We start from the raw sequence: 26915 nt of genomic DNA, 5'->3' as shown, positions 1-26915 counted from the left end.
CCAAACAAAATATTTTACTGAAAATCAAGTTTTTTATTTGATTTTATATAATTAAATGGATAGCTGAAGAAAGAAATGAGCACATATTTTAATATATGTTTTTTAGTAGTATTATCTAGAATGGTCTTCTCCTTCACATGTTTTTCTTCCTATCCTTTTCTTAAATGACTGTTTTCCATGCTTATGGCTCCCACCAGATTGTGTGAAAGATACTACAGAGAAGAAAACACAACTTTGTCCTCCTCTTCTTTACAGTTTGCTCTCAATTATTACATGTGAACTGCCAATGTCAGGCAGTGTATTTTCTGATTTAGGAAAGAGGGTTGATTTACACACAGTTGATCTTCATTTTTTTTATTATTATTAACATTATGATAGATTACAACCTTGTGAGATTTCAGTTGTACATTTTTGTTAGTCATGTTGTGGGTACATCACCCTTTGTGCCCACCCCCCACCCCCCCTTTTCCCTGGTAACCACCGATCAGTTCTCCTTGTCTATATGTTAACTTCCACCTATGAGTGGAGTCATATAGAGTTTGTCTTTCTCTGTCTGGCTTATTTCGCTTAACATAATACCCTCTAGGTCCATCCATGTTGATGCGAATGGAACAATTTTGTCCTTTTTTATGGCTGAGTAGTATTCCATTGTGTATATATACCATATCTTCTTTATCCAATCATCAGTTTCTGGGCATTTAGGTTGGTTCCACGTCTTGGCTATTGTAAATAATGCTGCGATGAACATAGGGGTGCAAGGGACTCGTGGGATTGCTGATTTCAGGTTCTTAGGATAGATACCCAGTAGTGGGATGGCTGGGTCATAAGGTATTTCTATTTTTAACTTTTTGAGAAATCTCCATACTGTTTTCCATAGTGGCTGCACTAGTTTGCATTCCCACAACAGTGTATGAGGGTTCCTTTTTCTCCACAACCTCTCCAACATTTGTCACTCTTGGTTTTGGATATTTTTGCCAATCTAATGGGTGTAAGGTGATATCGTAGTGTAGTTTTGATTTGCATTTCCCTGATGATTAGCGATGATGAACATCTTTTCATGTGTCTATTGGCCATACTTATATCTTCTTTGGAGAAATGTCTGTTCATGTCCTCTGCCCATTTTTTGATCGGGTTGTTTGTATTTTGGTGTTAAGCTGTGTGAGTTCTTTGTATATTATGGAGATTAACCCTTTGTCGGATAAGTGGCTTGTAAATATTTTTTCCCAATTAGTGGGCTGTTTTTTTGCTTCAATCCTGTTTTCCCTTGCCTTGAAGAAGCTCTTTAGTCTGATGAAGTCCCATTTGTTTATTCTTTCTATTGTTTTTCCTCAACTCAGGAGTTATAGTATCCGAAAAGATTCTTTTGAAACTGATGTCAAAGAGTGTACTGCCTATGTTCTCTTCTAGAAGACTTATTGTTTCAGGCCTAATCTTTAGGTCTTTGATCCATTTTGAGTTTATTTTGGTGTGTGGTGAAAAAGAATGGTCAGTTTTCAATCTTTTGCATGTGGCTGTCCAGTTTTCCCAGCACCATTTGTTAAAGAGACTTTCTTTTCTCCAATGTAGGCCCTCTGCTCCTTTGTCGAAGATTAGCTGTCCATAGATGTGTGGTTTTATCTCTGGGCTTTCAATTTTGTTCCATTGATCTGTGCACCTGTTTTTGTACCAGTACCATGCTGTTTTGATCACTGTAGCTTTGTAGTATGTTTTGAAATCAGGGATTGTGATGCCTCAAGCTTTGTTTTTCTTACTCAGGATTGCTTTAGCAATTCGCGGTCTTTTGTTGCCCCATATGAATTGTAGGATTCTTTGTTCAATTTCTGTAAAGAATGTCCTTGGGATTCTAATTGGGATAGCGTTGAATCTGTAGATTGCTTCAGGTAGTATGGACATTTTAACTATGTTTATTCTTCCAATCCATGTGCATGGAATGTCTTTCCATCTCTTTATGTCGTCGTTAATTTCTTTCAAGAAAGTCTTGTAGTTTTCATTGTATAAATCTTTCACTTCCTTGGTTAAATTTATCCCAAGGTATTTTATTCTTTTCGTTGCGATTGTGAATGGGATTGAGTTCTTGAGTTCTTTTTCTGTTAGTTCATTGTTAGTGTATAGAAATGCTACTGATTTATGTATGTTGATTTTATACCCTGCTACTTTGCTGTAGTTGTTGATTGTTTCTCATAGTTTTTCTATGGATTCTTTGGGGTTTTCTATATATAAGATCATGTCATCTGCAAACAGCGAGAGTTTTACTTCTTCATTACCTATTTAGATTCCTTTTATTTCTTTTTCTGGCCTGATTGTTCTGGCCAAAACTTCCAGTACTATGTTGAATAGGAGTGGTGAAAGTGGGCACCCTTGTCTTGTTCCTGTCCTCAGAGGGATGGGTTTCAGTTTTTGTCCATTGAGTATGATGTTGGCTGTGGGTTTGTTATATATGGCCTTTATTATTTTGAGGTACTTTCCTTCTATACCCATTTTATTGAGGGTTTTTATCATAAATGGGTGTTGGATCTTGTCGAATGCTTTCTCTGTGTCTATTGAGATGATCATGTGGTTTTTGTTTCTCATTTTGTTAATGCAGTGTATCACATTGATTGACTTGTGGATGTTGAACCATCCCTGTGTCCCTGGTATAAATCCCACTTGATCATGGTGTATAATCTTTTTGATGTATTGCTGTTTTCGGTTTGCCAGAATTTTGTTGAGGATTTTTGCATCTATGTTCATCAGTGATATCGGCCTGTAGTTCTCCTTCTTCGTGTTGTCCTTGTCAGGTTTGGGGATCAGAGTGAGGTTGGCTTCATAGAATGTGTTAGGGAGTACTCCATCTTCCTCAATTTTCTGGAATAGTTTGAGAAGGATAGGTATTAAATCTTCTTTGAATGTTTGGTAGAATTCTCCAGAGAAGCCGTCTGGCCTGGACTCTTATTTTGGGGGAGGTTTTTGATCACTGTTTCTATTTCTTTACTTGTGATTGGCCTATTCAGATTCTCCATTTCTTCCTGATTCAGTTTGGGGAGGTTGTAGGAGTCTAGGAATTTGTCCATTTCTTCTTGGTTGTTCAATTTGTTGGCATATAGTTTTTCATAGTATTCTCTTATGATCCCTTGTATTTCATTGGTATCTGTTGTGATTTCTCCTCTCTCGTTCCTAATTTTATTTATTTGAGATTTCTCTCTTCTTTTCTTGGTGAGTCTGGCTAAGGGTTTGTCAATTTTGTTAATTTTTTCGAAGAACCAACTCTTCGTTTTGTTGATCCTTTCTACTGTCTTTTTTGTTTCAATATCGTTTATTTCTGCTCTGATTTTTATTATTTCCCTCCTTCTACTGACTCTGGGCTTTGTTTGTTCTTCTTTTTCTAATTCTGTTAGGTGTTGTTTGAGGTTGCTTATGTGAGCTTTTTCTTGTTTAGTGAGGTGAGCCTGTATTGCAATGAATTTCCCTCTTAGGACTGCTTTTGCTGCATCCCAAATGATTTGGTATGTTGTATTCTCATTTTCATTTGTCTCCAAGTAATATTTGATTTCTTCTTTAATTTCTTCAATAATCCATTGTTTGTTCAGAAGCGTGTTGTTTAGTCTTCACATTTTTGCACCTTTCTCTTCTTTATTCTTGTAGTTGATTTCTAGTTTCATAGCATTATGATCAGAAAAGATCCTTGATATTATTTCAACTCTCTTGTATTTATTGCTGCTTGCTTTGTTTCCCAAAATATGGTCTATCCTTGAGAATGTTCCATGCGCACTTGAGAAGAATGTGTAGCCTGCTGTTTTTGGATGAAGTGTTCTATATATATCTATTAAGTCCATCTGGTCTAATTTTTCATTTAATGCTATAATTTCCTTGTTGATTTTCTGTCTGGATGTTCTGTCCATTGGTGTTAATGGTGTGTTGAGGTCCCCTACTATTATTGTATTGTTGTTGATGTCTTCTTTTAGTTCTGTTAAGAGTTGCTTTACAAATTTTGGTGCTCCTGTGTTGGGTGCATATATATTTATAAGTGTTATGTCTTGTTGGTGGAGAGTCCCTTTTATCATTATATACTGTCCCTCTTTGTCTTTCTTTATCTGTTTTGCTTTGAAGTCTACTTTGTCTGATATTAGTATAGCGACACCTGCTTTCTTTTGTTCATTATTAGCTTGGAGTATTGTCCTCCATCCCTTCACTCTGAGTCTGTGTTTGTCTTTGGGGCTGAGGTGTGTTTCCTGGAGGCAGCATATTGTTGGGTCTTGTTCTTTGATCCATCCTGCCACTCTGTGTCTTTTGATTGGAGAGTTCAATCCATTTGCATTTAGAGTGATTATTGAAATGTGGGGGCCTACCACTGCCGTTTTATGTCTTGTTTTCCGGTTTTCTTCAATTTCCTTTGTTTCTCATCCCATGGTTTAATCTGTTCTGATGGAGAGCTGCTACACTGTTGTCCTTCTACTGTTCTCCTTTGCTCTTGGTTTTGTAGCCCCTTTCCTTTCTTTGATTTTTCAGGAATGAGGGTTTTCCTGAGCATTTCCTGAAGAGGAGGTTTTGTGGCAATGAACTCCCTTAATTTTTGTTTTTTCTGGGAAAGTTTTTATTTCTCCATCGTATTTGAAGGATATTTTTGCTGGGTAGAGAATTCTCAGCTGTAGGTTTTTGTCCTTCAGATTTTTGAATATATCATTCCACTCTCTTCTAGCCTGTAAATTTTCTGCTGAGAAATCTGCTGATAGCCTGATGGGGGTTCCTTTGTAGTTTAATTTCTTCTGCCTGGCTGCCCTTAGTATTTTCTCCTTGTCGTTGACTTTTGCTAGCTTCACTACTATATGCTGTGGGGTTGGTCTTCTTGCATTGATAACGTTTGGAGATCTATTGGCTTCTGTCACATGAAGTTCCATCTCTCTCCCCAGGTTTGGGAAGTTCTCAGCCATTATTTCTTTGAATAGGCTTTCTGCCCCCTCTCCCTCTCTTCTCCCTCTGGTATACCTATACTCCTTACGTTGCATCTCCTAATTGCGTCTGATAATTCTTGGAGAGTTTCTTCATTTCTTTTTAGTCTTACTTCTCTCTCCTCCTCTGCCTGCAGCATTTCTATATTCCTATATTCCAAATTGCTAATTCTTTCCTCCATATTATCAGCCCTACGGTTCAGTGCGTCTAGATTTTTCTTAATCTCCTCTATTGTGTGCTTCATTTCCAGTATTTCTGTTTGGTTCTTCTTTATAGTATCAAACTCTTTTGTGACATAGCTCCTGAACTTGTTGAGTTGTCTATCTGAATTCTCTTTTAACTCATTGAGTTTTTTAATGATGGCTGTTTTGAAGTCATCGTCATTTAGGTTATATATTTCATTTTCTTTGGGATTGTTTTCTGTGTATTTGTTATTTTCTTTCTGTTCTGGAGATTTAATATATTTTTTCATATTGCTTGATGTTGTAGATTTGTGCCTCCGCATAGTGATAGAGTTTAGTTACTGCTTCCACTTGTTTCTACTGGTGTGGTGGGGGAGCAGCTGTTTATACTGCACCAACCTGGAACCCTATCAGCTGTTGCTAACTGGGCCTGGGCCCCTCCTTGTAGTCACAGTGGTCCTGTGGGTTCCCTCTTCAGCTGTAGGGGCCGTCACAGGGGGGCTTCAGGCTGCTGGTGCCTACTGTTGCAGACCACCTAGACGTGCTCCCTCCTTAGGTTCTGCAGCAGTGTTATGGGCTTTTCCAGCGGCCAGGGGCAGGACCACTTATATTTGCAGCTCCGTCACTGTTGGCGCTCACAAAATCTCACTTGTCCACTATGGGTCACAGCAGAGCTATTGGCATCTTCTGCAGTCTGTGGTTAGCTCACCTAGCTATGCTACTTTTGTCCCAGGGTCTTCCAGCCTTGTGGCTGTCAGATGGATGCTCTCTACTAGTGCTGTGCAGAGGCTTTCATGAGGCTGCTGTGAGACTGTAGGGTTTCCCCCTGGGCTACGGAGCCAGGCCGCTGGAACTCCACCCAGCCCCAGTCCTCTCCCCAAGGATGTCAGGGAGCCCCTTGCCTGTCTGGGGGATAGCCGGAGACCTTGAGTTCAGTGGCAGCTGGCCGGCTGCTGCCCTGCCTGGTATTCTCCTCTCCAGGACCCTCCCAGTGTTGTGGATGCTGGGTGGGGCCTCTCCGCTAATGGCAGGTAGAGACTTTGCCTGCTGCCAGGGCAGAACTCTGGAGTATCCCCCCCAGGTCACGGAGCTGGCTGCTGGAGCTCCACCCAGCCCCAGTCCCCTCCCAGGAGATCTCTGTTAGCCCTGAGCCCCAAGCCACGATAGCCACAGTCAGTGGGTCCGGTGGCAGCAGCTGGTGGGCCGCCGCCCCGTTTGGGGTTCTCTCCAGGACCCTCCCGGTGTTGTGGATGCTGGGAGGGGCCTCTCTGCTAATGGCAGGTAGAGACTCTGCCTGCCGCCCAGGTGGAGCTCCGGAGCTTCCCCCCTGGGCCGCAGAGCCGGCCGCTGGAGCTCCACCCAGCCCCAGTCCTCTCCCAGGAGATCTCTGGTAGTCCCGAGCCCTGCCCGGCAGTTGGTGGGGCCAGCAGCGGCAGCTGGTGGGCCACCGTGCCATTTGGGATTCTCTCCGGGACCCTCCCGGCGTTGTGTATGCTAGGCGGGGCCTCCCCGCTAATGGCGGGTAGGGGTTTTCCCCGCAGACTCAGGTGTGTAACTCTGGAGCTTCCCTCTGGGCTTAGGTGTAATTGCGGGGGGCTTAGGTAGGGCTCTGGTCACCTGTTTCCACTGTCGCTCCTCTGGTGTGCGCTCCCTCCTGCCCTAGGTGTGTGTCGATGTTCTGGGGGCATCCGCTGGAAGAATGGATGTTTTTGATGAAGGATCAAGAACAATTGAGAGAGAAGAAGCAATAATTCAAAACATAAGTGTAAAAAATTTCTTAAACTGAAAAACTGATTAAAAATCTCAGAAAAACTCATGACATTCTAATAAAAAGATTCAGTGAAAGAGGCTTGCTCTTAAACACATCCTAGCCATAATTTTTGAATTGTGAGGATAAGAAAAGAATTCTATATATATCCTGACGTAAATGTAACAGAATTCTAAATAGGACTTTTTCTATAGTGTGTTAGTTTGGGTCTTCCAAGAAGCAGACTCCAAGATGGGGTTAGATGTGAAAAGAATTTACTGCGGAAAATGATTGTGAGAGGAAAGGGGCAAGGAGCCAGAGGAGGTGGGGAGAGCCTTCAGACTGTGATGCTGGTCAGACTTCCATGTAGGAGGAAGGGAAGAGAGGAGTGCTAGACAAGAAGAGTCTCAGATTGCAGTGCAGTGTTAAAGTTTCTGGCAGGCCAGTGGGAGGTCTTCCAGCCAAAGCCGCTCATCAGCCAACTCCTTCATAAGACCTTCATTAAAAAGCCTGCTAGGCTCAGTCATTCATTGGCGGGGAGCAGCCCAGGGAATACAGGATGCATAGCCTCAGTGTGAACACAGTGGTGGACTCAGAGCAGCAGCTGGGGCTGTCAGTCAGTTGCACTCCCTGCTGCAGGGGATCTGAATGATAATATTTTCATGACCACCACATGCAGTCAGCCAAAACCTGAAAACTGAGGACCACAGATGATAGGTATTATCACACTCTAAAAGTTTACAGATGCACGTAAGCAGGACTTGGTAAAGGACAACAAAAGTAGTCTAGAGACTGCTGCTCCAAGCAGGCTCCAGAAGAGAAGGCTACAGTTTGGAATTTCAAAAGAAAATATTTGAAACGAAATTCTTCTCTTCCTGGAAGGCTCCTACTCTCTTTTCAGCTGTCTCTATCCTGCTTTAATATCAGAAGAGGTATTTACAACATACATATCCAACAAAGGACTCATATCTAGACAATATACAAGTCAATGAGAAAAAGACAACCAGTAGAAAAATGTGCAAAACCCTTGAATAAGCACTTCACAAATGTGGAATACCAAAGACCTAATGATTATCTGAAAAAGTCCTTAGACTTATTGTCAATTAAGGAAGTGAAAATTAAAAACACACACACCAAAATGGCTGAAACTTAAAAGATTGATAATATCGAGTATTGGCAAAGTTATGGAGCAGTGGGAATTCTTATACACAGCTGTAGGAGTGTAAATTGGTACTACTAATAGCTTTGCATCGTCTACCTAAGTTGAAAGTACACACATATTCTATGGTTTAATAATTTCATTCCTAGATATATATTGAACGAAAATGTATACCAGAAAACATACAAGAGTATTTATAGCAGCACTTTTCATAATGGCCACACATTAAGAACAACAACAAAATGTATAATAGCCACGCATTAAAAACAATTCAAATATCCATCAACAGTAAAATAAATCATGGAATATGCATACAATGGAATACTGTATATTGGTAAGAATAAATAAAAAGTTAAATGCAACGTCATGCGTGAATCTTACAAAAATAACATTGAGCTAAAAACCCAGACATCATAGAGAACATATTAAGGTTCCTTTTTATATGAAGTTCGAAAATAGGAAAATAGGCCGGGCTGGTGGTGCAGCGGTTAAGTTCACACTGTCCGCTTCAGTGGCCCAGCGTTCTCCAGTTCGGATCAGAGAGCAGACCTTTGCACCACTTGTCAAACCATGCTGTGGTAGGCGTCGCATATATGAAGTAGAGGAAGACGGGCACGGATGTTAGCTCAGGGCCAGCCTTCCTCAGCAAAAAGAGGAGGATTAATCCTGGGCGCGGACATGGCACTGGTCATCAAGCCACGCTGAGGCGGCGTCCCACATGCCACAACTAGAAGGACTCACAACTAAGAATATACAACTTTGTACCGGGGGGCTTTGGAGAGAAAAAGGGAAAAAATAAAATAAAAGAGGAGGATTGGCAGCAGATGTTAGCTCAGGGCTAATCTTCCTCAAAAATAAAAGAAAGGAAAAAACTGATATATAAGGATTAGGGTCGCACATATAGGTGGTAAGATAAAGAAAAATGAAGGAAATGAATATCATAAAACTAGAGGATGGTAGTTTTGGGGGGAAGGAAGTTTATTATTAGAAGGGGATTGTAGATTCTGGGGGTGCTGGTAATGTTTTCTTTCTTTTTTCTTATTTCTTCTAGTCTTGTACTCCAACATAATATTCATTTTTCAAAAGGATTCATATTTTTCTCTTAACAGTTCGGTTGTTAAATTTCCAAAGCAACAGGTACAATTATAAACAAACATTCACAGACTAAACATCCAGAGTGACAATAACTTTTAAGCTAATATTGTCTGCATATTCCTGAGTTTTAATAAGTAATAGCTCTTGATCACTGTACATAATGAAATCTTACTATTGTGCTTAGGTTTACGGTATTTTTTTTAATTGTGGTGAGATATACATAACAAGTATCATTTTAACCATTTGTAAGTGTATAATTTAGTGGCATTAAATACAGTCAGACTGTTGTGTGACCATCACCACTGTCTATACCTAAAACTTTTTCAGCCCCAACAAAAATTTTGTACCCGTTAAACAATAACTCTTCCCTCCCCCTCACTCCAGCACCTGGTAACCTCTAATCTACTTTCTGTGTCTGTATTTACCTCTTCTAGGTACCTCATATAACTCATATCATCATATAACCTTCTGTGTGTGGCTTATTTCACTAAGCATAATGTTTTCATGATCCATCCTTGTTGTAGCATATATCAAAATTTCAGTCCTTTTTGTGGCTGAATAATATGCCATTGTATGTATATACCACATTTTATTTATACATTCATCTGGTGATAGACATTTGTGTTGTTTCCACCTTTTGGCTATTGTGAATAATGTCGCTATGAACATTTGTATACAAATGTCCTTTTGATTCCCTGTTTTCAATTCTTACGGATATACACCTAGGAGTGAAATTTACTTGGTCATGCGGTAGTTCTGTTTGTCTTTGAGAAACTGCCAAACTGTTTTCCACAGAGGCTGCACCATTTTACATTCCCACCAGCAGTTCATAAATGTTCCAATTTTTCCACATCCTCTCAACATGTTATTTTCCATGTTTTTTATTATAGCCATCCTAATAGGAAGGGAGTGGTATCTAATTGTGGTTTTGATTTGCATTTCCCTAATGACTAACAATGCTAGGCATCTTTTTATGTGCTTATTGGCCATTTGTCTGTCTTCTTTGGAGAAATGTCTACTTAAGCCATTTTTGAATTAGGTTGTTTTTCATTGTTATTGAGTCATAGGAGTTCTTTATGTATTCTGGAACTTAATCCCTTATTAGACATATAATCTACAAATATTCTAATTTTGCATGTTGTCTTTTTGCTTTCTTGATAGTATCTTTTGATGCACAAAAATACTTAATTTTGGTGGAGTCCAATTTATTTTTCTTTTGTTTCCTATGCTTTTGATGTCATATCCAGGAAGTCATTGCCGAATCCGGTGTCATTAAGACATTCTCCAGTGTTTTCTTCTACAAGTTTTATATTTTTAGCCTTATGTTTAGGTCTTTGATCCACTTTGAGTTTACTTTTGTATATGGTGTAAGGTAAGGCTCCAATTTCATTCTTTTGCACATGATTATCCAGATTATTGGCACCATTTGTTGAAAAAACAGTCCTTTCCCCATTGAATAGTCTTGGCACTCTTGTTGAAAATCAATTGGAAATATATGAGGGTTTATTTCTGGGTTCTCTATTCTATTTTATTGATATATATTACTATCCTTATGCCAGTACCACACTGTTTTCATTACTTTAGCTTTGCAGTAAGTTTCAGAGTCAAGAAGTGTGAATCTACCAACTTTTTCTTTTTCAAGATTATTTTGGCTATTTGGGTCCATTTTCAATTTCATATGAATTCGAGGACTGGCTTTTCCATTTTTGTGAGTTTTGATGGAGATTATGTTGAATCTGTTTATCACTTTGGGTGGCATTGACATCTTAACACTGTTAGGTCTTCCTATTCATGAACATGTGCTGTCTTTCCATTTATGTAGATCTTTAATTTCTTTCAGCAATGTTTTGTAGTTTTCAGCATACAAATCTTTCACCTCATTGGTTAGATTTATTCTTAAGTATTTAATTCTTTTAGGTACTATTGTAAATGGAATTGCTTTCCTAATTTCATTTTCAGATTATTCATTGCTGGTGTATAGAAACACAACTGATTTTTGTATGTTGACGTTGCATCCTGCAACTTTGCTGAACTCATTTTTTAGCTGTAATAGCTTTCTTGTGAATTCTTTGGGATTTTCTATAAATAGTATCATGTTTTCTGCAATATAAATAGTTTTATCTCTTCCTTTCCAATTTAGATTACTTTTATTTATTTTTTTCTTGTCTAATAGCTCTGGCTAGAACTTCCAGTACAATGTTCAATAACAGTGACATTAGCAAGCATCCTTGTCTTGTTCCTGATCTCAGGGGGAAGTCAGTCTTTCCCCATTGAATATGATGTTAGCTGTGAATTTTTCATAAATACTCTTTATTATGTTGAGGAATCTTTACCTTTATTCTTATTTTTCTGACAGTTTTTATCATAAAAGTTTGGTGGATTCTGTCAAATGCCTTATCTGCATCGAGATGATCATGCTATTTTGTCCTTCTGTTCTATTAACGTGTTTTATTACGTCAATGGATTTTCTTATGTTGAACCACCTTTGCATTCTTGGGTTAAGACCCACGTGGTCACGAGGAATAAAACTTTTAATACTCTGTTGGGTTTTATTTGCTAATATTTTGTTTAGGATTTTGCATCTATACTCATAAAGATATTGGTCTGTAATTTTCTTGTGATGTCTTTATCTGGTATTGATATCAAAGTAATGTTATCATAAAGTGTTTCCTCCTCTTCAATTTTTTGGGAGAGTTAAGAAAGATTGTTTTTAATTCTTTTTTAAATATTTGGTAGAATTCGCTAGGGAAGCCATCTGGTCCAGGACTTTTGTTTTGGGAGAGGTTTTTCATTACTTATTCAATCACTATTTTCTATTTCTTGTTGAGTCGGTTTAAGTAATTTGTGTGTTTCAGAGAATTTCTCTTGTGGGTTAATTAATTCGGTAGCATATAATTGTTTATACCACCCTGTTATAGTCCTTTTTATCTTATCTATAATCCTTTCATTTGGAGTAATGTTCCCACTTTTATTTTTCTGGTCAGTCTAGCTAAAGGGTTGTCAATTTTGCTGATCTTTTCCAAGAACCAACTTTCGGTTTCATTGATTTTCTCTATTGTTTTCCACTCTCTATTTTGCTTATCTCTACTCTAATGTTTGTTATTTCCTATCTTTGAGTTTATTTTGCTCTTTTCTTCAAATTCTTTAAGGTGTAATATTAGGTTATTGATTTTAGATCTTTCTTCTTTTTTAATGTAGGCACTTATAGCTACAAATTTTCCTTTGAGCATTGCTTTCACTGTATCCTGTAAGTTTTGGTATGCTGTGTTTTTGTTTTGATTTGATGCTAAGTATTTTCTAATTTCTCTTGTGATTTATTTTTTGACCCATTTGTTGTTTATGTTGTTAATTTCCAAATATTTGTGAATTTTTCAGTATTCCTTCTGTTACTGATTTCTAACTTCATCCCCCTGTGTTCAGAAAAGAGGTTTTGTATAATATCTATCTTTTAAACCAACGAGACTTGTTTTCTGGTCTAATATATGGTCTATGTATGGTGAAGTCTCAGCTATGCTTGAGACGAATGTGTATTCTGCTGTTGTTTGGGTGGAGTGTTGTGTATATCTGTAAGGCCTAGTTGGTTTATTGTGTTCAGTCTTCTGTTTCCTTACTTATCATCTGTCTGGTTGACTTATCCATTATTGAAAGTGGGCTACTGAAGTCTCAAACTATTATTGTAGTACTGTCTAATTCTCCCTTCAATTCTGTCAAATTTTTGCTTCACATAATTTAAGGTTATGTTATAGATGTGTAAATATTTATAATTATTATATCTTCTTCCTGTATTGAAACTTTTACTAATATAGAATATCCATCTTTGTCTCTTGTAAACTTTTTGGTTTAAAGTTTATTTTATTTGATATTAGTATAGCCACCTCAGCTTTCTTTTGATTACCATTTGCATGGAATATCTTTTTCCCTCCTTTCACTTTCAAGCTGTATTGTTGGATCTAAAGTGAGTCCCTTGCAAACAGCAAATAGTTAAGTCATGTTTTTTAAAAAAATCCATTCCACCAGTTTCTCTCTTTTCATTGGCGAGTTTAATTCATTTACATTTAAAGTAAGTACTTATAAAGAGGGATTTACTTCTGACACTTTGCTATTTGTTTTCTATATGCTATATAATTTTTTTCACTTCCCCCATTACTGCCTTCTTTTGTGTTTAGTTGATTTTTGTATGGAACATTTTGAGTCCTTTCTTTTTTTTTTCAAGATTGGCACCTGAGCTAACACCTGCCTCCAATCTTCTGTTTTTTTTCTTCTTCTCCCTGAAGCCCCCCAGTACATAGTTGTAAATTCTAGTTGTAGGTCCTTCTGGCTCTGCTATGTGGGATGGTGCCTCAGCATGACCTGACAAGTGGTGCTAGGTTTGCGCGTAGGATCCAAACTGGTGAAACCCTGGGCTGCTGAAGTGGAGCACACAAACTTAACCCTTGGCCATGAGGCCAGCCCCTTGAGTCCTTTCTTATTTCTTTATGTGTATTATCTATAGCTATATTCTTTGTGGTTTCCATGGGGATTACGTTTAACATTCTAAAGTTATAACAATCTAATTTGAATTCATACCAACTTAACTTCAATAACATACAAAGGCTCTGTTCCTATACAGCTTGATATCCCCCCTTCCTATTATTGATATCACAGATTACATCTTCATTCACTGTGTGCCCAATAACTTAAATTAATAATTATTTTTTATACATTTGTGTTTAAATCACATAGAAAATCAAAAGTGGAGTTATAAACCACAATTACAATAATACTAGCTTTTATAATTGCCCATGTTTTTACCTTTACCAGAGATCTTTATTTCTTTATATGGCCTTAAGTTACTGCTTAGTGTCCTTTCATTTTAACCTGGACTCCCGTTAGCATTTCTTGCAGGGCAGATCTAGTGGTAACAAAGTCCCTCAGCTTTTCTTTATCTGGGAATTTCTTATTTCTCCCTCATTTTTGAAGGACAGTTTTGCTGCATATAGAATTATCAGCTGACAGTTTTTTTCTTTCAGCATTTTGACTATATCAATACACTGCCTTCTAGTCTCCAAGGTTTCTGATGAGAAGTCAGCTGCTAGTCTTATTGGGAATCCCTTGTATGTGACAAATCACTTCTCTCGCTGCTTGCAAGGTTCTCTCTCTGTCCTTGGCTCTTCATAGTTTGATTATAATGTGTCTTGATGTGGATTTCATTGAGTTTATCCTACTTGAAATTTGTTGAGCTTGTTAGACTTGTAGATTTATATCTTGCAAAAGATTTGGGAAATTTTTGAACATTATTTATTCAAATAATCTCTCTACCCCTTTCTCTCTCTTCCCTTTCTGAGACTCCCACAGTCTGTGTATTGGTCTGTTGATGGTATCCCACAGGTCTCATAGGCCCTGTTTATTTTTCTTCATTCATTTTTGTTTTCTTTCTTCTACTCAGCGTGGATAATCTCATTTGACCTATCTTCAACTTCATTGATTCTTTCTTCTTCCTGATTAAAAACTGCTGTTGAGACCCTATAGTGAATTTTTTATTTCAGTTATTGTACTTTTAACTCCAAAATTTCTATTTGGTTCTTTTTTTAGAATTCCCGTCTCTCTATTGATATTCTCTATTTGATGAAATATCATTCCCATACTTTCCTTTGGTTATTTAGACATGATTTCCTTTGTGTTTTTTAAAAACATACTTAAAGTGGCTAATTTCAACTCTTTGTCTAGTAAGCCCAATGTCTGAAAGTCCTCAGGGACATTTTCTGTTGACTATTTTTTTCCCTGTGTATGGGCATATTTTCTTGTTTCTTTGGATGTCTCATAAATTTTTTGTTGGAAACATGACATTTTAAATAAAGGGAAGAGAGAGAAAGGGGTAGAGAGATTATTTGAATAAATAATGTTCGAAAATTTCCCAAATCTTTTGCAAGATATAAATCTACAAGTCTAACAAGCTCAACAAATTTCAAGTAGGATAAACTCAATGAAATCCACAAGACAGATTATAATCAAACTATGAAGAGCCAAGGACAGAGAGAGAAATAATAAATGACAACTCTGAAAAAAAGATTTTCTTGCCTCTTCAAGGTTTGTTTTTACTGGTCATTGTTGTCATTTGTTTGCTTGGAGACTTTTCTGAACTAATTCAGTAAAGTCTGTATTCTCTGTTGTGGTGGTCACTGATGTCTCTGCTCAGTTAGCTTAGTGGTCAGCTAATGGTTAGACAGAGATTTCCTTAAATACCTAGAACCAATAAGTTTCCCAGTTTTTGCCAAGGGGATCTGTGTATGTGTTGAGGCATCCTTTTAACACTTGCCAGGCAGTTGACAACTCTGCCTTAGCCTTCAAAGCTGGCTTGAGCAACACCTTAACACTAGCTAGATGTGAGAGCTCAGGGCCTTCTCAGGTCTTTTCTGAGCATATGGACAGCCTTAGGCATGTGCACAGCCCTATGCATGCATATGGCCTTCTAGATTTTCAGGAACATTTTGGAGCTTTTCAAAGCCCCTATAGATATCTAATTCCTGAGCTTTTGCTTTCAAGCTTTCTGATGAGCTTAGTGTTTGCCTCAATACTGCCCACCTCAGTCAGTTGCAGTGTTAAACAATTGCCTATGCTTGTTTTCAACTATTGCCCATGGGAAAGGGATGTTTGCACTGGGTGAACTCTGAATCAAGTCAAATAAAGGCAGCCTGGAGAGTAGAGTCTTCCAGGGATTCACTAGATAGTTCAAATAATGACAAGTTTCTGAGAATGGGGCCTTGATGGAGCTTTAACATCCTTCCAATGGCTGCCAGGCTGCTGGTTTTCACTATGATGGCAGTCTATTGATTTTTAAAGCTACCACAGAGCTGAGAAGAAGGAAATGAGAATAAAGCAAGTGAAAATGCCATAGACATCATTGTTTTCTACTGAAATTTGGCTGTTTTTCTTGAACAGACTCCCTGTATTGCTGCAAGCTTTTGGTTACTTTCCAGAGTTCTGAAATCATTAATTCTGACAATTTTTCCAGTGTTCACTGGAGAAGAGGATTTTCAGTGGTTCTTACTCTGCCTTACTTCTGGATATCTGGTTTCTGACTCTTGATCAATTTATGATGTGCAATTAAGGTCTGAAATTCTCCCTGGAGGCCACTAGGGTTAGTTTCTTTACTGATGGTTTGCAACTGGATTTATGGGTCTGACAAAATTGCCTTGATTATTTAAAGGACCTCTCTAAGAGCTTCTCCTTTGAGCTTTTTGTAAACAAGATTCCTCTTACAGACCCTGGTGGTTCAAGCTGATGACGCAGTGTGGTCTGTTTAGGCAAATAAGGGCCCTTGGGGAGCTTGCACATGGGCGCTCTCTCTGACCTCCAGTGCTTGCCTGTATTCTCTTTCTCTTACTGCACCATATCTTTTGCTTTTAAATAAAAGCCTGTGTGAAGATACTCTGTGGAGTCTGGTGAATCCTTTCAAGTAACCGAACTGGGAAAATCTTTGCAATGGTATCTGCATACAATATAATACTATGCCGCAGAAGTATAATACTATAATACAGCTGTGGAAAAGAATGTGAAAGATATCTGTGGACTAATATGGAAAGACATCCAGGGTATATTGGTAAATGAAAATGCTAGATGCAGAATTGCATATTTAGTATATTATTTTTTATGTAAGAAAGGGGAGAAATACAAGGGTATATAATTGTATTTGATTTGCATAAGGAAACACTGAAAAAATACACAAAAAAACTATTAAAAATTCTTAACTATGGAAGTGGTGGGGGCAAGATATCCCAACATATAAATTTTCATATTGTTCCTATTTTTGAACCTTATGAATATATTACTCATTCAAAAAATTTAAATTTTCAAAATAAATGAAGCAAAAAAGAAAAGAAAAATTAGATCATGTGGCCAAGGGGGATAATAAAGTATAATAGAGTTTCACAATAAGTACCAAGAAATAAAGATGGACATGAAATGATGCTCAACATCACTAATTATTAGGGAAATGCAAATCAAACCACAATTAAATACTCGTATCCACATACGTCACTTTTCAGTAGAGTTTCTTATATAAAATTGAGGAGAGGGAAACCTCTGACACGAATTTGAAGTAGTTCTGTTACTCCATTTTACTTTTTCTTGCCTTAGGAGTCTGGAATCCTTCAAAGAATTGTCCAGAGGGTGGCAAGACCAATGATTGACTAGCTTCATATCTGTGACAATCCCCATCTAACAGTGACCTAAATCCAGAGGCCCCTGCCAGCTTAGCAGCTTACAATTCTGGCAGCCTGACTTGTGGTAGGTTATACAGAGAGCAATAGAAAGAGCTTCTGGAACTCCCTCAGCTTACATGGGTCAGAATGGCTATAATAACTAAAACAAAGAACAACAAATGTTGAAGAGGCTCTGGAGAAAAGGGAGCACTCATACACTACTGGTGGGAATGCAAATTGGTGCAGCCACTATGGAAAACAGTATGGAAATTTCTCAAAAGATTTAAAAATAGAACTACCATATGATCCAGCTTCCCCACTACTGGGTATGTATCCAAAGAACTTGAAATCAATGATCCAAAGAGATTTATGCACCCCTATGTTCATTGCAGCATTATTCACAGTAGCCAAGACATGGAAGCAGCTCAAGTGCCCATCAACTGACAAATGAATAAAAAAGATGTGGTATATGTATACAATGGAATACTACTCAGCCATAAAAAAGACAAAATTGTCCCATTTGCAACAACATGGATGGACCTTGAGAGTATGATGTTAAGCAAAATAAGCCAGACAAAGACAAACACTGCATGATTTCACTCATATGTGGAAGACAAAAAATACATGGATAAAGAGAAGAGATTAGTGATTACCAGAGGGGAGGGCAGTTGGAGGGTGTGCAAAAGGGACAGAGGAGCACATATGTATAGTGATGGATAAAAATTAGACTACTGGGGGTGAGCGCGATGAAGTGTATTCAGGAACTGATAAACAATAATGTACACCCAAAATTACACAATGTTATAAACCATTATAATCCCAATAAAATTACTTTAAAAAAAGGGGGAAAAAATAGGCATGCCAAAGCATAAACATAAGCAACAAAAGTAAATAGTGACACAAGATACAAAGGTGAAATTTCATCTGGGTAGCATATAAAAGGCTTGGATTATTGTTTTAGCTTAGGATATCTGAACAGCAGAGATTTTGGGTGGAATAGTTCTTTTCGTGAGGGGCTGTCCTGTACATTGTAGGATATTCAGCAGTATCCCTGGCCTCTACCAACTAGAAACCAGTAGCAGCCCCTGCAAAGCTGTCACAAACAAAAATGTCTCCAAACATTGTCAAATAGGAGAGGGGGCACCAAAAGCACCCCCAGTTGAGAATCACTGCTTTTGCTGATCTGAATGGCAACTAGATCTTCTGAGCAGCTCAGTAAAAAAGTTTCTTTCTGGGGCCGGCCCCAGGATGGAGTGGTTAAGTTCGAGCTCTGCTTTCACGGCCCAGGATTTCGCTGGTTCGGATCCTGGGCATGGACATGGCACCGCTCATCAGGCCATGCTGAGGTGGCATCCCACGCAGCCCAACCAGAAGGATCTACAAATAGAATATACAACTATGGCGGGGGGGGGAGATTGGCAACAGATGTTAGCTTAGGGCCAGTCTTTAAAAAAAAAAAAAGAAAAACATTTTTAAAAAGTTTATTTCTAATTTTCTAGTGAATGTTTTCCTGATGACTGATCTATGTCCCAGAATGACTCTTTCAGTGAGATGTCAAACATTTCACATAATAGTATTTTCCAGTTTATTTATTATTAACGTAAGCATGACTAAACTGATATACTATTTTGCAACTTCTTTTGAGTGACATTAATGACTTGGAAATATTTTCCCTTTTAATAAAATATTTAATTGCTGAATCATTTGGTGTGATTTTATTACTTTGAAACTCTTTGTATGGTAGCCAACCTCTTTAATGAAATTAGAGAAATGGAATTAAATACTCATGTCCACATACACTTTTCAGTAGAGTTTCTTATATAAAATTGAGGAGAGGGAAACCTCTAACATGAATTTGAAGTAGTTCTGTTACTCCTTTGATTTTATTTTTTCTTGCCTTAGGAGTCTGGAATCCTTCAAAGAATTGTCCAGGGGATGGTAAGACCAATGATTGATTAGCTTCTTATCTGTGACAATCCCCATCTAACCGTGACCTAAACCCAGAGACCCCTGCCAGCTCAGCAGCTCACAGTTCTGGCAGCCTGACTTGTGGTAGGTTATGCGGAGAGCAATAGAAAGAGCTTCTCCTCCCTCAGCTCTACTCAGGATCTTCTGGGAGTGATGCATGTGGCCATAATTATATTTAAACGTGACTGTTCTGTTTCTGAAGAAAGCAAATCAAACCTGTAATCAGGAAACAGGTCCACAGATTACAGCACAACCACGTGCGTGAGCCTGGAAGACAAGTCTCCTTGCTCTTCTCTGAGGGTTTGTTGTTGTTGTTGTTAATGTGATTAATTTCAGTTCAAGGAGCAGGGAACATCACATTTTCCAGGAGAATCATCTTGGTTTACCCCGTCTCTCAACTCAGGTGGAAGGGTTTCCTCAATCGGAAGGGAGATACAGTTCAAAGCAGGAAAGCGAAGACCGTTTTATGACTCCGACGGAAAAACTCTCTTCGTTCTGAAAAAACCGAAGGCGTCTAAAGACAGGATACGCTCAAATAAATCTTCAGCCAGCAACAGGATCTGTAACCAACCTGTCCTGCCTCTTCCCCAGCGCCCGCTGAGTGCTTGCAACCCTGTTCCCAGTTCACCCAGCGGGCGCGTGCGGAGTCGGCCCTCGGCTCGCGGGCGGGGGAAGGCTCCCAGGGCGCCCGCTAAATAGCAAACAGATGCCGGACACGCCGGAGATCTCACGGACCAGGGCACCGCCGCGGAGACGAGTTCCAGCCCGGAGGCTTCCAAGGGAAAAGGCTGGCGGCCGCCAGACTGTCTTAGTCTCTTTGCTTGAAACGGGCTAGTTTTGAAAGCAGGGCGACCTTTTTCCCCGGGCAGGAGTGCAGAGAGCCAGATCCGGCTCCAGGACTGGAAACCGCATCCCAGCTGCCGAGGAGCTAAGTGGCGGCTTCCCGCCTGGCCCCTTCCCGAGGTAAAGCGGCCGTTTCCTTTCCTGCACCGGGGAGACCCAGACGCCACGCTCCCTGGCTTTATGTCGCCCCCTCCTCGAGCCCCACTTCCCAAGCTCTGAAAGGCTCCAGGACTCGCGACCTTGTTTCCCTCCTCGCGCTTGCTGCCTGGGTCGCGTGAGTCCCGAGCTTCTTCGGGAATTTAAGGCCAAAGGTTTGGCTCTGAAAGTTAGTTTTGACTGCGCCGCTGTCCCTCCCAGGGTCATTTCAGAGCGCGTCCCCAAAAGTCCTGGTGCTTAAGCCCCCACCGCACCCCCTAAAGCACGAATCCCCGGGGTGGTGGCCAGCAGGTGTGCTGCCGGCAGCTCATCACGGCAGTCGAGGAGCTGAGGATGCTCTGTACCTGCCTCTTTTCCGACAACACTTGAAACCGCCCCGGGGCACACCCAACACATCCCATGAATCCAAATATCCCTGACACAGGTGTCCGAATTCGAGTTTGGTCCGACCCTCCCCTCCCCGCGGCGACGCGGGGAGCCTCTTCTGCAAGGTCTTTTCCTTCGGACCCGAAGGGGCGCGCGCTTCGGTGCGCTGGGTCCACCTCTTCCCTAGGCTCGGGCGGGGGCGGGGGTGGGTAGGCAGGGACCTGGATCTGATTAGCTGGGAGGGGGAAAGCCGTGGGCCCAACTGCTCTCTCCTGTCTGCCGGGTTCCTCGAGGAGGAGGAGGAGGGACGGTACAAAAGAGGAGGGGCAGGGGTCCCATGCCTGAGCGCCCGGGCCTGTGGTTTGAACCGCCGCCGCCGTCACCGGGCTCTCACCTCGCCCCAGCCCCAGGCCCCAGCCATGGGGCCCCCTTCCAGCTCCGGCTTCTACGTGAGCCGCACCGTAGCCGTGCTGCTGGCCGGGCTGGCCGCCGCGCTCCTGCTGGCGCTGGCGGTGCTGGCAGCCCTGTACGGCCAGTGCGCGCGCGACCCGTCGTCGGAGATGCAGCACCGCGGGGGCCCGGGCGCCGCGCCGGTCCAGCCCCGCAAGCAGAAGGAGCAGCCGCCGACCCCGAAACCTGGCCCCGCTCGTAAGCCGGCGGTGGCGGCCACCCCGAGCGACTGGCGGCCCCCAGGACCCTGGGATCAGCTGCGCCTGCCTCCCTGGCTCGTGCCGCTGCACTATGAGCTGGAGCTGTGGCCCCGGCTGCAGCCAGACCAGCTCTCGGCGCCCGCATTGCGTTTCACTGGCCGCGTGAACATCACGGTGCGCTGCATCGTGTCCACCGCGCGGCTGCTGCTGCACAGCCTCCTCCTGGACTGTGACAGCGCCGAGGTGCGAGGTCCTCTGTCCCCAGTCACTGGGGACGCCACCATAGGCCGCGTGCCCGTGAACGACGTGTGGTTCGCGTTGGACATGGAGTACATGGTGCTGGAGCTCGGCGAGGCCCTGCAGCCCGGGAGCCGCTACAAGCTGCAGCTCAGCTTCTCTGGCCCAGTGTACCAGGACACCTGGGAGGGGCTCTTCCTCAATCTCTACACAGACCAGGGTGAGCGCAGGTAAGGGCAGGTTGTCCGGGCCTCCTCGGCCCCCGCGCGGGCTGCGGGTCCACCTGCTTACATGCGTCCAGGTGCGCATCTCCCGCCTTTCCCAAACAGCCTCCAGCCCATCCCTCGCGACGTTTTCTTCCAAAGCCAGAGGGCGAGCGCCTCCTTCCTCTTCTTCCGTCCAGAGATTCTGCTTGGAAGAAAGGCTTCGAGACCGTAGTCCTTCCTCTGGCCAGTTTTCAGCCCCATCCCTGCCCATCCAGTTTGTTTCTATAGTTGCCCCTTTTAAGGTCACTCTAAGTTTATCGTCCTTTTCAGAAAGCCCCTGTCTTCTCTAACCTGGAGTTTCTTCACCGCAGTGAACAAATCCCTTGCTACTCAAAGTTTGGTCCGCGGACCAGCAATAGCTGCAATATCTGGGAGCTTGTTACAAATGCAGACTCTTAGGCCCCACTCTCGACCAAGGGGATTAGAATATGCGTCTTATCGAGATCCTCCGGTGATTCACGGGCGTTAAAGTCGGAGCAGCGCCGGCCTATAGCACCCTTGGCCGCTCTGTTTTTCCCTCCTGGAGCGCCCCTCAGCGCTCAGCTCTCACATCTTTTCTCTGGGCTCTGTAATTGCTGCTCTTGCAACAAATAGACTCTCGTTGGGGCTGTTTGTTCTTATACTTTCTTCTTTTTGCTAAGGTTTTCCAAAACTTCAGAATCCCCTTTAATTCATCCTCCTCTCCCACCCCCTGCCTGGGTCCCGCGTCTCTTTTTGCTGGCGAGCAGAGGCATTCCCTTCCCCTCCTGGCTCTTTGAACAGCTCTGCCGAAAGTCGGGGGCGGCGCTTTCAGGATTCCTCCTTTGGGAAAAAAAATAAAAGCGATGACAAGAGACCCCCCCCCCCCCGAGTTTCCAAGCTCACGTGGCGTACATGTGTTCTCTTTACATTCTTTTGAGATAATGTCTCCCACGCGGAGTGTTTCCAGCTTAAAAATTGCCTCTTTCCACGCTCTGTGATCACATTACTGACCTCGGGCGAGCGCCAGGGAAATGGTTTATGTAGAAGATAACTCTTTTCAAACTGGCGATCTCCACTCACGCACTGGTGGAGCATTTGCGGTTTACACAACTGCATGTACTTTGCCCTTTATTATTAGAGAAAATGTTCTCAGATGTTCTCTGAGGGGGGAAAAACACTAAATTACCCACTAAATCGTCTCCTGCATTATTTTCAAAACTTCAGGGGGTTTTAAATAAGTTTAATAAACTTCCTTAGTGGATGTGTAATCTGTAACTTTTGTTTTTAAGGACAGTGTGTCTGGTTTTTCTCTTTCAAAAATGCATCAATGCTTGAAAAATAGTTTCGAGAAGTTTCTCATTAGGATGGTGTGTTACTGGATTTATAGGCACTGGAAACATTTTGAAATACTGTGTAGAGTTCAGGGTGCAAGATTTTGGGGAGGAAAAAGAAGACCACTCTCCTTGCACAAATATGGGGTGGTGTATTCTGCTATCAGTCAGTAAATCTTCATCTGCTCACCCTCTTGCTTCTTCCTGTCTTGATGGGGCTGTGGCCCAGACAAACCGCCACAGCAAACATGGGAAAGCAACGTCTCTTTCCAGTTTTCTATTGTGCTGGTGATTCTAGAGGTGACTAGAAACCAGCTTTGGAGAACATTAAAACTCAAACAAGCAGAAATCTTAATAAGTCCTGCAGGTGTTGATAGACCAAGGCAGAGCTCCAGAATCGTGGCATCTTAGAGGAGCAGTTGCCTCTAAGTTGTCTTCTAGGTCTCTGCTTCTGAAACCACGAGGAAAAGGAGTCTGCCGCTGCGTTTGAAGCCAAGATCACAAAGAACCTGGTCAAAATGACAACTTGTAGAGGAGCAGATTTTAGAAGCCCCGTAGGCCTGAGTTGGAACCTGAGCCATGTGACTTGAGTCAGTCTCTTCACCTCTCTGAGTTTGTTGTCTCATTCGTGAAATAGTCATAGTAAGTGCCAGCCTGTACAGTGTTGTGAGAATTAACCCAGACGGAAGGGACGGTGACTGGTACACAACCTGTGGTACTATCATTAGCTCGGGGTATAATGGTTCGGAGCAGCCTCGTGTTATCTAAATATGGAACCTGCAACATTCCTGGAAGATATGAGTCTAAGAAGATTCCCAGATGGGAAGAAAGGGCCTATTGATTTCACGTTTTTCTCGGGGTGTTTAATACCAGCTGCAAAGGTTGGAACATGTTTAGCTCTCTTCTTTGGTGACCCCTTGTCAGAGTCTGGACAGGCTGATGTTTTTAAATAATTTTACTCAACACTAAGGGAAAAGAAAAAGAAAATCATTCCAGAAAATACAAAGAGCATCAGTGTCTCACATTTCTAAGGTTTAGGTTATGATTTTCTAGCTTCAGAACTTGTTTGGGATGCTTCCCACCTACGCTTGGCCTTTTTCTGCTTGGCATGTGCCATCACCTTCTGCCATATAGAAGCCATCTATGGATGCCTTGGACATGTGCTTCTGTGTGTCAGTGTCTGGCTCCCTCGTTTCATGTGTAGAAAGTTGAGAGCAAGATCCAAATGTTAATGTCCCTCAGAGCAGTGTGTTCTTCATTCCTTGGCATATCACTGTTTCAGGGTTTGCCATATTCACCTATCTCCAGCCATGTTATTTGCTAAAAAAAAGTTACTTGATTTAAACAAAAATATTAAGTAGATTTATTGAAAAGCAGCTCTATCCCATTGTCATAAATGGAAAACCACTTGCAATTTATAGAAAGTAATGGCACTAATTCGATAAAACAAAACAATGTTATTAAGTTCTATCTATATTACTGCCTGCTGAAGGATCTGAAGACTGAATCTGAAGGCTGCTGTCTCTCTGTTAAAAAGAGAAGGTAGAATTAGGTATTCAAGAGAACATCGAACTAAGACTTTCTCTTGACCTAATCAGAATGGCTCATAAAATTGGAAAAGGACTGACTTTCTCATGTGTGAGTCAGATCTATATAACAGTGTGTCTGAGGGCGACCAAAAATCTTTCTCCAGCTATACTTTGGAAAATCCTAAATTAGAGTAGTGGTTCACAAACTTTAATGTGCATCAGAATCACCAGAGGAGCATATTAAATATGCAGATTCCTGGGGCACACCCTCAGAAATTCCAGATCAAAACCCTCATGTTCATACCAACATTATTCATCATAAGATAGAAGCAACCCCAGTGTCCATCGATGGATAAACGGATAAACAAATGTGGTATATACATACATTGGAATATTATTCAGCCTTAAAGAGGAAAGAATTCTGACATATGCTGCTGTATGGATGAATCTTGAGGACTTTATGTAAGGGACCCAGACTAGTCAAATTCATAGGGACAGAGAGTAAACTGATGATTGCTAGGGGCTGAGGGAGTGGGGAGTTTTAGTTTTGCAAGAAGAAATGAGTTCTGGAGATTGGTTGCACAACAGTGTGAATGTACTTAACAGTACTCAACAGTACACGGTTAAGATGGTAAATTTTATGTGTATTTTACCACAATTAAAAATGTAAAAAGAACAGAAAATTTTTAGATCATTGAGTTTTGAGTGGGGTTTGGAAGTTTATATATTTTTAACAGTTGCTTCAGATAATTCTGGTGCCCACAATCAGTGCCCCATTTATTTTTCTATTATTTTGAAATCATTACAGATTCACATAAAGTTGCAAAGATAGTACAGAGAGGTCCCATGTACCCTTCATCCAGTTTCCCAAAATGATTATATCTTACATGATTATAGTGCAATATTAAAACCAGGAATTTGACACTGATACTATGTGTGTATATTGTTCTATGTCATTTATTACGTGGGTAGATTTGTGTAACCACTACTACTATCAAGATACAGAACTGTTCCATCACCTCAAAGGTCATCTTCATACTTTCCCTTTATACTCATACCACCTCTCCCCCCACCATCCCAAACCCCTGGCAACCACTAACCTGTTCACCATCTCTGTAATTTTGTCATTTTGAGAATGTTATGTAAATGGCATCATACAGTATGTGACCTCTGGAGACTGGTTATTCTCACTCAGGATAATGGCCTTGGGATCCATCCAAGTAGCATGTATCAATAGTTTGATCTTTTTAATTGCTGAGTAGTATTCCATGGTACAGATGTAGAGTTTGTTTAGCTGTTCACCTATTGAGGGACATTTTGGTTGTTTCCAGTTTTGGGCTGTTACAAATCAAGCTTCTGCTAGCAATTATGTATAGATTTTTGTGTGAATGTGAGTTTTTATTTTTCTAGGATAAATGCCCAGGAGTACAATTGCTGGGTGGTATGGTAGTTGCATGTTTAGTTTTTAAGAAATTGCCAAACTGTGTCCCAAAGTGTCTGTACCATTTTCCATTCCCACTAACAATGTATGAGTGAGAGACTTTCTCTGCACTGTGGACACCATTTGGTATTGTCACTGTTTTTCCTGTTAGCTGTCTGATAGGTGTTTAGTGATTTCTCATTGTGGTTTTAATTTGCATTTCTCTAGTGCTAATGATGTTGAACATGTTTTCATGCTTATTTGCCATCTGTCTGTCAGTTTCAATGAAATGTCTCTTTGTGTCCCGCTCATTTTCTAATTGAATTGTTTGTTATTTTCCTGTTGAGTTCTGGGAGTTCTTTATATATTCTAGATCTAAGTTCATTGTGAAATACATGGCTTACAGATGTGTTCTCCCAGTCTGTAGCTTGTATTTTCATCTTCTTAATAAGGTCTTTCAGAGAGCAAAAGTTTTTAATTTTAATAAAGTCCAATTTATCAATTTTTTTATAGATCATGCTTTTGGTATCATTTCTAAGAATAATTTTTTAAGGCTTTATTTTTTTAAGAGCAGTTTGGGGTTTACAACAAAATTAAGAGGGAGATACAGAGAGTCCTTGTACACCCCCTGTCCCGACACATGCATAGCCTCCCCCATTATAAAAATCACTCATCATAATGGAACTTTTTTTTTTTTTTTTTACCAAGGATGAACCTATATTGACACATAACAATCACCCAAAGTCCATCGTTTACTTTAGGGTTCACTCTTGAGGTGGTATATTCTATAAGTTTGGACAAAGGTATAATGACATATATATGCATCATTACAATATCATATAGAATATTGTCACTGCCCTAAACATCCTCTATCTGCCTGTTCATCTCCTCTCTCCCTG

At 40.9% G+C, this 26915-nt stretch overlaps 1 protein-coding gene across 5 annotated transcripts in view; it reads left to right on the top strand.

Annotated features, from left to right (window-relative positions):
• Positions 1 to 20895: 20895 nt before the first annotated feature.
• LVRN (laeverin) overlaps positions 20896 to 26915 on the top strand; it is an 81585-nt gene continuing 75565 nt past the window's right edge. For all 5 annotated transcript variants that reach the window (XM_070517556.1, XM_070517555.1, XM_014841706.3 and 2 more), the window contains exon 1: positions 20896 to 21739. In XM_070517556.1, the coding sequence (XP_070373657.1) occupies positions 21042 to 21739 (698 nt within the window). In that variant the 5' untranslated portion in view covers positions 20896 to 21041. The remainder of the gene's footprint in view (positions 21740 to 26915) is intronic.

Source organism: Equus asinus, chromosome 9 (genome assembly GCF_041296235.1).
Source record: "Equus asinus isolate D_3611 breed Donkey chromosome 9, EquAss-T2T_v2, whole genome shotgun sequence".
Lineage (NCBI taxonomy): Eukaryota > Metazoa > Chordata > Mammalia > Perissodactyla > Equidae > Equus > Equus asinus.
This window is presented reverse-complemented; position numbering and strand designations above follow the sequence as displayed.